The 13167-nt window shown below is 42.1% G+C and overlaps 1 protein-coding gene across 3 annotated transcripts; it reads left to right on the top strand.

Annotated features, from left to right (window-relative positions):
- The first annotated feature begins 768 nt into the window (after window positions 1–768).
- Window positions 769–12353, top strand: LOC147903488 (uncharacterized). 3 transcript variants are annotated; one of them, XM_087372497.1, is made up of 11 exons: window positions 769–1142; window positions 1304–1389; window positions 5183–5282; window positions 5470–5592; window positions 5805–5891; window positions 5989–6033; window positions 6134–6229; window positions 9952–10053; window positions 10282–10368; window positions 10505–10572; window positions 11946–12353. In XM_087372497.1, the coding sequence occupies exons 1-11, from the start codon at window positions 843–845 to the stop codon at window positions 11962–11964; spliced, it is 1113 nt and encodes a 370-aa protein (XP_087228623.1). In that variant the 5' UTR covers window positions 769–842; the 3' UTR covers window positions 11965–12353. The 3 variants fall into 3 exon arrangements, with proteins under 3 accessions (XP_087228623.1, XP_087228622.1, XP_087228621.1); XM_087372496.1 differs by having other exon boundaries at window positions 11878–12350; XM_087372495.1 differs by lacking the exon at window positions 11946–12353 and adding an exon at window positions 11086–11804.
- The last annotated feature ends 814 nt before the right edge of the window (window positions 12354–13167 follow it).

Genomic DNA, 13167 nt, shown 5'->3' with positions numbered 1-13167 from the left:
ATGCACATGCGTGCATGCATGCGTGCCCGCACACACACACACACATGTGCTCTTGCTTGCACATGCATGATGCATGCACACATATGTTATCTTGCCAGCATACACATAAAGTAAAAGCAAGCCCTCTCTTAGGCTCTATCTTGTATTCCTTTCATTTGTAGAGCACTTGGGCTATTTGGGATCCTTAATGATTTCTAAGTTTTATCACTTATAATAGGATTCGATACTCTACTCCAAAAAGACTAATATTATGCAAGAGAGAACACATTGCCCCTCGCCCCTTCCTTGGTCCCCCTTCCTCTCACTCTCTTTATATATATTTGCATTATCATTACTCTTACTTTTCTTATTTGCATTCTTATTTTTCTTCATGTATAGCAAGTTTTTGTCTTTATCTTTCATTCATCATGGCCCTTAATCCCTTTGGAATCCCTTAAAATTAAGAAACAAGGGAGTGAGGCTTTATTAGTTGATACCAGAGTGGCTTAGCCTTTTTCCCTAATCACTCTAGAAAAGATAGTTTATTTCGTTGGGTGAAATTCTCTCTCTCTCTCTCTCTCTCTCTCTTCTGCCTCCCCCCTCGCCTTCCTCCTTCGCTCCTCCCAACACCCCACGCCCCCCTCCCCCCCTTTGCACGCATGAGCGACCCCCTCGGCGCCCCCTCTCTTTCTTTCTTGGATAGGACCCCTTGAGAGACCATCCATAAGTAGGACTCAAACCGAGTGGGAGTTTCGTGCACGGCAAGGAACTAATTACATGAAAACCAAAATTATGCATAATAATCATCCGAAGTGTAGTTGTTGTAAGAGTGAACGTGAACTGCCAACTCTCACGTTGTGGCGATGGCGTCCAGTCTGCTTGTTGCGCGCTCATCCTTGCTATGGTCTTCTGCTCAGAGTTCCCACATTTGCCATCGCCATAGCCTCTCTGCCTCTGCATTTGCCTCGCCTCCCCCCCCCCGCAGCAGATCTGGCGTCTTCACCATGGAACTCTCCGAGCACGGTCCTTCCTTGGCCATCGTTGGCGTCACCGGTGCTGTTGGCCAAGAATTCTTGAACGTTTTGGCACACCGGCATTTCCCTTACCGTAGCTTAACGCTCCTCGCTAGTAAGCGTTCCGCTGGCAAACGCATCCCTTTCGAGGTCCTGGTCATTCTCCGGCTCGCAAAGCTTTAATTCTTCTTCTTTGTCTGCAATGCTGTGTGCTTGTGCTATTTTACACTATCTTTCTAAGAATCACACTCGCCGTCTTTTGTTGGTAGATGTCATTCTATACACTGATGAAAACTGTTGTGCATTGTTAGGGGCAAGAAATAGAGGTCGAGGAGCTCACCGAAGAGAGTTTTCAGGATGTTGATATTGCCCTTTTTAGTGCGGGAGCCTCGATCAGGTGAGGCGACTGGCTCGTCTGATCCCTCTGCCGGCAGCTCGATCGTCACTTCTGTGCAACGGATAGGGTGTGTCTCTCTGACGTTGCAAACGCACAGCCTTCTTTCTCTAAGAATGGCTCGTAGTACATCGCCTTGAACCAAAATGGTTTGTGATTATTCCTGGAAATATAATAAGTTAACTGGGAAGCGGCATGTGAAACCCCAATGCATAGAACGAAGATTGAGTCACCGTCGTTCCAGTACTGATAAAGCTCTCTCATCGTGCAAAATATGCGTGTGGCAAGGTTGAGATCCTCCATTATAAACTTAAAGGAGGTAGACAATACATCCTCTGACCCGATTACCCTCGTAGTACGGTTTGCCGAGGTTTAATTCACGATCGGTCATAATTTATAATGGAATCAGGTAAAATAATCGAAAAACGTGGCGCAGAGACGGACAACAAAGGACTGAAAACTCCTCATCCATAATGGCTTGTTGAGTTACATCATGAAGATCAATGTGTTGAACGTACCATCATATAGAAGCCTCAATCGAAGCGGCTAGCACCACGGGAAATACATCAAGGGTGATGAGCTGAAGTCGCCGACTTAGAAGATTGCACCACTAACTCGGGGAGCATATACCACCAGATACTCCACCTGCAACAACAGTCGATGAGTGCACAGCCATGCAGGCCAAACTCAAACTTAATAGCTCATCACATCCAAAACTGAAAGGTTAGACAGAACTAAAGCCATTTAGCCAAAAACAACTAGACGCAAATCATAGTTGTAATCACTTGGTCCAGCCACACACGTGGCAGCATATTCGGCTGCCACAAGATTTATGAGTCCGAATATGAACTTTCATGTGACCCTTTACATGAGAACCACGTGCATACACTTACCCTTAACCTCTAGGGAGTGTTTCTAATCCATGATTCTCAAGAGTATCTACCCGCTTCTTGAAACAATACTTCTCTTTATGACTTGGGTTACCACAATATGCACACTTGAATTGGTTGCGATGCTCCTTCTTGAGAGATTTGTTCTTACCAGTACTAACTGTAATATAGGCCTCTATTCATATGCATGTTGCCATCCAAAAGGCTAGAGATCATCTCATTTAAGCTAACATTATTGTTAACTCGAAGAATCTTCGCCATATTATCATAGTCTAGTGACCATTAGGGGAGATTTGGGGTCTCAAAAGGGACTCATAAGGAATGATTTGTACTAAGTATAATATAGGTCTCTATTCATATGCATGTTGCCATCCAAAAGGGTAGAGATCATCTCATTTAAGCTAACATTATTGTTAACTCGAAGAATCTTCGCCATATTATCGTAGTCTAGTGACCATTAGGGGAGATTTGGGGTCTCAAAAGGGACTCGTAAGGAATGGATTAAGAACTGGATTAAGTTAATTGAAATTGAACCCACTATGGTAACCCATGGCCTAAGGGCCCCATAGCATTGACTCAACCGACATGGGTATCTTTATTTTGACAAATAGGAGGGGTATTGAAGAGGGAGAAGGCACCTTTAGTTGTGGACCATTGGATCTTGGGTAGATCTATGGTAGAGATGGGCTATACAATTGAAGGGTGGAGATGGAGGCACATTTTGGAGGGTGGGGATGCATTTATGCAATTGGATGGCTAGGATTGAAGCTTATAATCAATGGCTCAGATTGAAGCACCTTTTTGGTGCATCTCTCCCCTTGGATCTCTTTCAAATCAAATAGATGGCCTGGATTGAAGAGCCTTTTTGGTGCATCTCCTCCCTTGGATCTCTTTCAAATCAATGGCCCGCATTGAAGCGCCTTTTGCTTTCATGTCCTCCCTTGGATCTCCTACAAATCAATGGCTAAGATTGTGGTGCTTCCTTTTTTCATCTCGTCCCTTGGATCCATTACTTGATCAAGGGCTTATATTTGATCCCTCTAATCCTTTGATAGTATTTCTTCAATCTACCCCTTGATCTAATGCTTAGGAGTACTCTACCACAAATTTGAATGTGACCCTTGGATTAGAGATCAAATCAATGGCTACGAGTGAGGACCATGGGTCTTAACCATGGATGAGAGATCTCCCTACCCATAAATGCTCAACATGGCCTTTTGTACACCTTAAATACCATTGCCCCACACAAAGGAGCACTCTCACTGGTATACCTCAAATCTCTCTCTAATTCCTTAGAATTAGGAAACGCTATTTGGAGGCTCTTTGGAGACCCCATTTCTCCCCTAATGAGGCTTGACAAAAAGGTCCAAGGGATCGAATGAAGCTTGCCGAGGTGCTCTTCAAGTTTGACCTATCTTGACATCTTTAGTGAAAAAAACTCGTGCTTTAGCGGAATTCTTTAATCTGGATCTGAACAAAGTTTCTATTGTAACCTAGTTTTCGCATGTAGACTTAGAAAAGTCGAGATGATAATTGTACTTGGTTCCAAGCACTCGCCATGAATACCAAGAGCCTTTTCATTCCTTGCATCCCCCTGAATGGGCTTCTCCCGTGTCTGTTTAGTGTCTTTGTTACTCAACTTTTTAGCACTGCCTTCCAGGCAGCACCCTACTTACATTTTTGTTAAAAAGTGTCCTACACACTTTGTTGCCATGTGGCCCCCTTCTATTTTGGTTCTTTCTCTCTCTCTTACACACACTTTCTTTTTTTAAGAACTCTCTCTCTCTTTCTCCCTCTCTCTCTCTCTCTCTCTCTCACACACACACACACACACGGAGTTTGCAAATCATTCAAACTTTCCTGTACACAAGCTTTCATCACAGGTGTTGCAAATTAATCATTCATTCATCTTGACAATTGTTTTCCTTTGACAGAACCAATTTGAAGGCAGTGCTCCCGAGTACTTGTCCTCACTTGTTCTCTGTTCCAACTATAATTTACCATAGACTCTTCTCCATGAGATACAAGCGGATGCTAAGATGCCATGATGGAAAGCTAGAACCAGTACTCAATTTAGCCAACCCTCCATGAGAGGACTCCATGTATTTGGCTCTGATACCGTACTATGTTGAATCAAACTTGAAAACTACCGGAAAAAAAAAACTTGGAAAGCATAACATAAAATAATAGAAAAACGTCTCAATGCTCAAAGCTGAAAGAAGTTGCAAGCTGAAACTATCCTATATTGCAAAGAAGGACAACAAAAGACTCCAAGACTGAAAGCTCCTCATTCGTACTGGGCTTGTTGGAGCTACATCAGACGCCTGAATAGAAGCGGGTAGTAGCCACTATAATCACGGGAATACACCAAGGGTGATCAGCTAAAATAACACAGAACATTGCACCACAAACTCGGGGAGCATATACAACCAAATACCCCACTTGCAAAAACAGTCGACAATTTTCTCCAAAGTATCTCCATGCGCATGCCGCATCCATGCAGCCCACGATGTTGCCACGGCGGACACTAGCTTACTAACCCTACTACTAACCCACGACTGTATACTCTCCTCTTTTTTTTGTCAACTTGTCAAGACTAAGAAACAATGTACACTTGTAGACAGATTATAACCTCAAATAATTTTTTTTGTCAACTTGTCAAGACTAAGAAACAATGTACACTTGTAGACAGATTATAACCTCAAATAAAAAGTCCGCAGCTATATCTTCAAACGATGGTCAATCTTTGAAAAAAATCATCCCATCTTACATGGAGGGTGGTTATGTTCAATCACAATTCCAGCATTTGGATGTACTGTATGCAAGATGTTATTTGCAGTTGCTTTGTGCTCGGGAGGCAGCAAACCAACTGATATGTCTGTCTTCTTTTGGGATCTGGAATCCAGCAAGAAGTTTGGACCACTAGCTGTAGGTCAGGGCTCTATCGTAGTGGACAACAGCTCAGCATTCCGCATGGAAAAGGACATTCCTCTTGTGATTCCAGAGGTACTATGCTGGACTTTGATCCCAGAATTGCAATCAAGATATCTTCGTTCTCATTATTTAAGCTCGCCTGAATGGGATTTGTGTTCACATAACATTATTTTCCTATATCATAGTTGTTGGGCTATTGGGCTTATTGGTACTTTTCCAGGATATATCATAGTCATTGGGCTCATTGGTGTTTTGCCAGGTGAATCCAAATGCAATGTCTCACATTAAGCTGAGCTATAAGAAAGGAGCACTGATATCTAATCCAGGCTGCTCAACAATTATATGTTTGATGGCTGCAACTCCTTTGCACCGCCATGCGAGAGTAGGACTACTGAGAATAGTCTCCCATTTATGTCTTTTTCACCATCTTGGCACTAATGAAAAGTATACATGAGCACTGATTAGTTCTTAAGGCCTTATTTGCATGAAGCAACTTGATCATTGAGGCTCAAGGTGAGGTAATGGTTGGGTTTTAACCAATAAAGTTTCTAGCTGCATTACTTGCGCTTTTAAGGGACTTTTGTTTTCTCACAGGTGAAGAGAATGGTGGTAAGCACCTACCAGGCAGCCAGTGGAGCAGGTGCTGCAGCTATGGCAGAGCTTGAACAGCAAACTCGTGAGGTTTGTCTTTCTCAAGCTTTGATTTTAAGGACTGTAACTGATCTGAATTGTTTTCAATGTCTGAGGAATAATCTTTGCACTTTGAAATTCTTTTCAGGTTTTGGAGGGAAAGTCTCCTACTTGCAACATATTTAATCGTCAGGTGTTGATGTTAATAAAGTTGTTGGGCATGTTCTGTTATAGCTGCATGAGGTCTTGCCGTAATTTTTACATTTATTAAATTTTTCTCTTCACTTCTGCAGTATGCTTTCAATCTTTTTAGCCATAACTCCTCGGTAATGCCCAATGGCTACAATGAGGAAGAGATGAAGCTTGTTAAGGAAACAAGGAAGATTTGGGTATGTTTCACTGAATAATTGATGTGATGCAAATTTATTTTTTAATCAATTTTAGGCAAATTTCTTGACTATATTGTAAGACAAGATATCATTATAAAATATTTGGTGAATTGCATTGACAAGATATCATTAAAATTTGGTGGATTGCACTGATAAGATGCCATTATAAAACATGTGGCGATCTTCACTGCTGATGGCAAACTGGAGAATAATGAACAGTTCCATGTATTGTACACAGCTCCAAGGGAGCCTCCGATATACGTAGATTTGTAAAGATGGCTAAGGAAATGAGCTTCCTCGCATGAGTGAGAGAGGGAGAGAGAGAGAGAGAGAGAGAGAGAGAGAGAGCTGTCAGAGTCTTGCTTCACATATTATAGATAGGAACTCTTTACACATTTGACTAAACTTAAGTCATCCTCCTTCTCGCAACAACAGCACAGTCCTCTAGTTTTGGAAGTCGACTCTAGAGCCTCAAATTAGGGTCATCCTTCAGCAAGATCCCTGACTTCAAGTTCCCACATTTGTGAGCCTCCTACTTGGGCTCTGATACCATGTTAGAAATCGATCAACAGAGGTACTCACAGCGAAAGGGTGATAGAGTAGCGCAGGAGCTCACACAGTGTGTAGTGTGTGGGTGGAATCACAAACTTTTTAACTTAATGTGCTTCCCATAGATGTGCATACTAGCAATAGACAATGATCCAAGCTAGATATAGAATATATATGGCTTGGATCCAACCAAAAGAATATATTTTCATTCAAAACTATGGACACAATACAATAGATAGATCCAGAGTCCCACTAGGATGATGTGGTCCTCTGATCTTACCAAAAGGTTCTTCTACTATCTACAAGATACATCTCCACCTGGAGCATATGTAGACTCTCCGTCCAAAGGAATCTCAGCACCTTGCTGCCTTGGTAGAAGCTTCCAAAGACAAGGGATGGGACTCCATTTAGTTGGTCATCGATAGCCTTACCAAACAAGCCCCACGTCAACTCCACCAAGACATCATTTCCATCTCCTCAAGTCACTTGACAACTCATTGATCATGTGGGTAAGCTGTTAGAAATCAACCAATAGAGGGTGTCCATTGTGAAAGACTAATAGAATAGCCTAGGAGCTCACACAGTGTGCAGCGCGTGTGTGGGTGGAATCACAAACTTCTTAACTTAATGTGCTTCCCATAGATGTGATTTAGTTGGTCATCGATAGCCTTACCAAACAAGCCCCACGTCAACTCCACCAAGACATCATTTCCATCTCCTCAAGTCACTTAACAGCTCATTGATCATGTGGGTTAGCTGTTAGAAATCAACCAATAGAGGGTGCGCACTGCGAAAGACTAATAGACTAGCCTAGGAGCTCACACAGTGTGTAGTGTGTGGGTGGAATCACAAACTTCTTAACTTAATGTGCTTCCCATAGATGTGCAGACTAGCAACAAATACACAATGATCCAAGCTAGATATAGAAACAACAAAAAAAATATATCTCCGTCCAAAACTATGGACACAATACAATAGATAGATCCAGAGTCCCACTAGGACGTGGTCCTCTGATCTTACCAAAAGGTTCTTCTACTATTTGTCGGATACCTCTAGATCTCTGAGCCCGCGTGCTCCACCTTGAGCATATGTAGTCTCTCTGTCCAAAGATCTTAGCACCTTGCTGCCTTGGTAGACGCCTAGGGTTCAGCCCTAATTGAATTCAGTCTGCAGCACCTCTGAGCCTCCTTTCCTTTTGGATGTAGGCCTAAGGATGAGGCTACTGCTGCTCCTTGTGCTCCCTTGCTAGCTGACTCGCTGGATAAAGTTATGCCCCCCAAGGGAGCCATTTTATAGCGGCTGGTAGCCCCGCTATTTGCACCGACCTGATGCCTTGCTGGCCGACTCAGTCTGCCATAAAACCGACCCCACACATCCCCATATATGGGGCTGTGGGCACACCTTCTTGGGTTGTGTGCTGGATGACCTGGTTGGCCAGCTAACCAGCCAGCCCAGCCCTTCTATCTGCCCATGACCTGCCCTAGTTAGCTGGCTCCAACCAGCCCTAATCAGGCCTGCCCTATGACCGAGTTTTCCTGGCTTTCCTTGCCATATGCCGCACTTCTTTTCCTGCCTCTAGGGCTCCACGCAGCCACTGATCTCCTCGTGGTCTTGCCTCTCACAGTCGCCTTATCCATAGTGCTGATCCATGCTCCCAGACATGCTGTGAGCTGGCCATCCCTCTCTCTGTTTTCTGGGCATATCTTGCCCTTGGTCTCCCTGCCCCGTGCTCTCCTCATTTGGGGGCTTATATATGGAGAGGTCAACATAAGCATCACGAGTTTCCTCAAAGATTTTCCAGAGATTATGGGTCATTTTCGGTAGGAATTATTTGCAGTAAGTGGCACTATACTCCCTCCTAGTACAGCATACCATCTTGAGACTGATCGTCAGTTTGAAAGGATGAAGAAATGGGTGGAGTAACATTTGAGAGACCAGGAACTTTTGCCATGACATTGGCCTTGGGACAAATGGCTTAGACTCGCTAAAGTTTTTTGTAACAGCACCAAGCGTTTATTGATACAGATGAGCTTATTTGAACCCATGTATGGATGTGAAGTCTGGATGCCTTCCACGATAGCATTGAGGTTATTGATACAGATGAGCTTGTTTGAACCGATGCATGGATGTGAAGTTTGGATGCCTTCCACGATAGCCTACATCCATGTGGAAAATCACTGAGAAGAGTTTATCTAGAAAGGAAGGATGTTCTTTTGCAATTGTTGAAAGAACATGGAGGATGCTCAGGCCAAGCAAAAGAAGTATGTAAATGAATGCATGAGGTATTTGGATTTTAAAGGAGATGATTTTTTGCTCTCGTGACTCCACAAGAACATATATGCCTGAGCCCATATTTGTTGAGTATAGTATAGAACTAGCTGCATGAGTGGTACATTCCCAAGAATCCAATAATGAGAGAGATAGATAGATAGATAGATATATATTAACGTCTCTAAAAGGCCAAACAGCCTATGAGACTAAAACAGTTGATACATCTGCTAGTGTTGTCTCATCAAAGAGAACAACAAAATAAATAAGCTGAAGTCTGAGAGCTACTAAAGGTACTTACAGTCAGAGGGACTGCAAGTGACCCAAAACTAATGAAATACCAAGCAAGTATTTACTAAAAGTACCAATTGATCAGCACAGGTAGAAAGCTAATCAATAAAAAGGTTGCACTCTTCTTATGTCAACAATCCCAATCATGGGCAGCTCTAGGATCTCATAACTCGGTGCTACACGTTTCCGGTGTTTGGCAATGATGGCACGGATCTGATGAAGATATGGGTGCCGGGCACGGGGTCTTGGGCGCCTGGGCCTCCGTGACCTGGATATGGCGATGGCTCGGTCCAAAATCACACTGAGAGAGAGAGAGAGAGAGAGAGAAGCACCCTTGCAGTATGGTCACTCAAGACCTCAGCTCAAGACATTGTGCTTCATCCATGGATTTTGGGGTTATGTACACACTAGTGCAATAGCTAGAGGCACTTGCATACTTGCATCATATTTCTCTAACTACAAGGTATGCATCTTTCATGAGAATGAATAGAATGCTTGATTTCTCTAGCGTGTACAACACTTTCATTTCCATTTCTGTAAGATAGTAGACATTGATAACATGCATTAAAAGCCTAGTGTAGTACAGTAATTCAAATTCGGACTGCTGTACTCAGAGCGATCCAGATGTGAGGGTAACTGCAACCTGTGTGCGTGTCCCAACAATGCGAGCACATGCAGAAAGTATCAATCTGCAGTTCGAGAAGCCAATGGATGAGGTAGTTGCTAATTTTCTGAATGGGGGACGTGTCTTTTTACCATATAATGTGTTTTTCTTTAAATACTGAGCATATGATGTTGGGCCTATGATGAGGTATGCTTTGTCATTCCCAGTCTGCGTTGTGATGCTCATTTATGTAGTATGTTATGCTTGTCTTTTTCAGTAGTAGTTTCATCATACATTTTCTTTTCTTAGTTCCAATCACTATGGCTCTGGGCATGCTCAGGAAAAAGCTAGAGAAATCCTTATGAAAGCAGATGGCATTGTTGTGATTGATGATAGGGTCTCCAATAATTTTCCTACACCTCTTGAGGTATGGTAATCTGAAGTCTGGACCCATAAACATGGAAGCCTGCTTCCATAATAGCAGTATTTCAATGTTCTGTAAATCCTTTCTTTCATCAAGAAAGTTCAGATATTTTAAAGTGTCTCAGTTTCTTTGCGTACAGGTATCCAATAAAGATGATGTTGCCGTTGGTAGGATCAGGCATGATCTTTCCCAAGAAGGGGACTACGGGTATGGACTCGTTCTACGTCTTATAAGGTCCTATTTAAGTGAAAAACTATTTGAAGAATTCTTACTTCTATGTGATGAGACGTATCTCTTGTCTAGAGTCTGCACATTCGTGTTAGGTTTATAAAGGCCTTTTGTACTTATTTGAGCCCCCTATGCTTACTGTCTTATAGTGGTTTATAGTGAAACATTTTGACTTGATTGGATGGTATGAGTTTTATTGAGTTTTTATCGTCTGAGTCCTATCCTTAACCATTCACACTCCAGAGAATAGGTAGAAACTCAGCATGCTGGTCGGTACAGATTACTGAAAGGATATATCGCTTCTATATCTGTTTATTTAGGGCATATAATGCTGAAGTTTGGGATTGAGAAATACATGTGCATATGTGTGGGTGTTTGCGTGCATTTCTGTGTTGCCTATATGGCTATGAAGATGGGAAACTTGCAAAGTGTCTGTAGATCCATAAGATGTGGGCACAGTTGTAACTGTGTTAACATCTCTCTTTCACCCAGGATAAGACCTGTGCTAAATGTCCTTGCTGGACGTTCTTCTAGCATTTCAGATCTGTACCACTTCTGTCCAGTAGAGAAAGCACAGAATAATGGTAGTCCCAAGATCTTTCAACTTAACCGGAGCATACTCTGTGGAGATGGGCACTTGCTGATCTCTTAAATGCACTGCTCAAGTCAAGGAATCTTTTCCTAGGGGCACAACTCCAGTCAATAGCTAGATGGGACCAGAGTAAGACCAGCAAGTTTTGGTGTACAACTGAAAACATATGAAGTCTACACGACTTTATGAGAACACATTCTGTGGAGATGGGCATTAGTTGATCTCTTACTCGAAGTCAAGGGATCTTTTCGTAAGGGGAAAACTCCAGTCAATAGCTAGATGGTACCAGGGCCAGCAAGTTTTGGGTGGTCTACAACTGAAAACATACGAAGTTCTTCTCACTTTGAGAAAATGGGTGGCTTGTGCTCGTAATAATCTACATTTGCATGCAGCCAAACTATTTCACAAACCAAGTCAGTGGTAGACTCTCTGCTTACTGGCATATCTCTAAGATATCTAGGTTTTTGAAATTGGGGAAGTTTTTGAATACGTACCATTTCGACAGTATAGGTCGTTTGGGTTGCTTAAGGACACAATCAAGGTCTTATTTAATCTTATACAGTCATTTTTACATAGATCATACACTATCTATACCCTTTTTAAAAAAAAATCTGGAAAACTATGGTAGGTAAGGAAGAAGCAATTGTGAATGGTTTGTTCAGCTGAGGTTGTGATAAAAAAAACTGGTGCAGGCTAGATATTTTTGTATGTGGGGATCAAATTCGGAAGGGTGCTGCTCTGAATGCTGTTCAAATTGCAGAAATACTCTTTTAAGCTGATGGGTAACCGCCCTCTGCTTAGCTGGGACAAAAAGGATTGCTTGCTCAACATAGACTTTACTTGATAGTATTTTGAGTACCATTTGTTTTCTCATTGTTGTGCTTCCACAATTTTCAGACCAAGGTTCTTTTTTATAGTATCTGAGGGAAGAGAATTATATTTTTTGAGCCAGGTCTCCTAGGGTTTTTCTAGAGCGCAGCTTGCAACAGCTGATAAGAACGAAGTCAGAAAATTTTGTAATGGTGTAGTCTTTTAGATCCTGAACGTCAAGAGGGATACGTACACAGTTATGAATCTTAACGTTTTGAAGGCAACGAGGCAATATATGACAATTTTGGTTCCAAACAAGTAGCAATTCATTAGGGATTGCTGCAACATATTGCTAGACTACAATAATTTATGATGTTGACAGTTTAATGAGCTTCCTAATTATATGCTGACGCTCCTCTTGTTGAAGGTAAATGTAAGGTGGCTTATAGAATTATGCAATAATTTCATGTAGTTTTAGTGAGCTTCCCTTTCAATTTTAAGATTTTCACATGCTTTATATCTAGTATTCTCTCAATTCGCTTTAACCTTATCTAACCTTTTGCAATAAAGAGAAAGTAACAGAGTTTTAGCAGCTTTCTTCTCACTTTCCAACAAATTATAGACATCCCCCCCCCCCCCCACGTGCGTGCACATATTTTTATATTAAAAAAAGAAACTTTGCATTAGGAAAACACACACACACACACACACACACACACACACACACATGCGTGTTGCCATCACTTAACCTAATCTATCCCTGCCTCTTTCTTTGGCCTTTCTCCATCTATCAAGATGGGTCTTTCTTTGGCCTTTCTCCATCTATCTTCATACATCCGTCTTCTACCTCATCTAAATACAAGCTATCCGATAATGAGTTGTATTTGAGTTTCGATGAGAAAATTAGCAAAAGCTCTCAACAAGAACTTTCTTGAGAGGAAAGATTCCAAGTAAAGTAGCATTAGGTCAAAGGTTATGAGCAATTATTTTTCTTGCTTTGAAATAGAGGGTTTAACCCAAGATCTTCTTGGATCCATCTTCTATATTAGAGGGAGGCATCTCTTGGAAAAGCACCTGGATGGAGCTTCCCTGCCTGTGCTCGTGTTGCTAGCTGTGCTTCCCCCTTCTCTGATCCTTGTTGCCCTTGTCAAAAAACAAAGAAAGTGCTCAAC

This window comes from Dipteris shenzhenensis, chromosome 3, assembly GCF_047967505.1.
Source record: "Dipteris shenzhenensis isolate YYH24624 ecotype China chromosome 3, Dip_SZ_1.0, whole genome shotgun sequence".
NCBI lineage: Eukaryota > Viridiplantae > Streptophyta > Polypodiopsida > Gleicheniales > Dipteridaceae > Dipteris > Dipteris shenzhenensis.
This window is presented reverse-complemented; position numbering and strand designations above follow the sequence as displayed.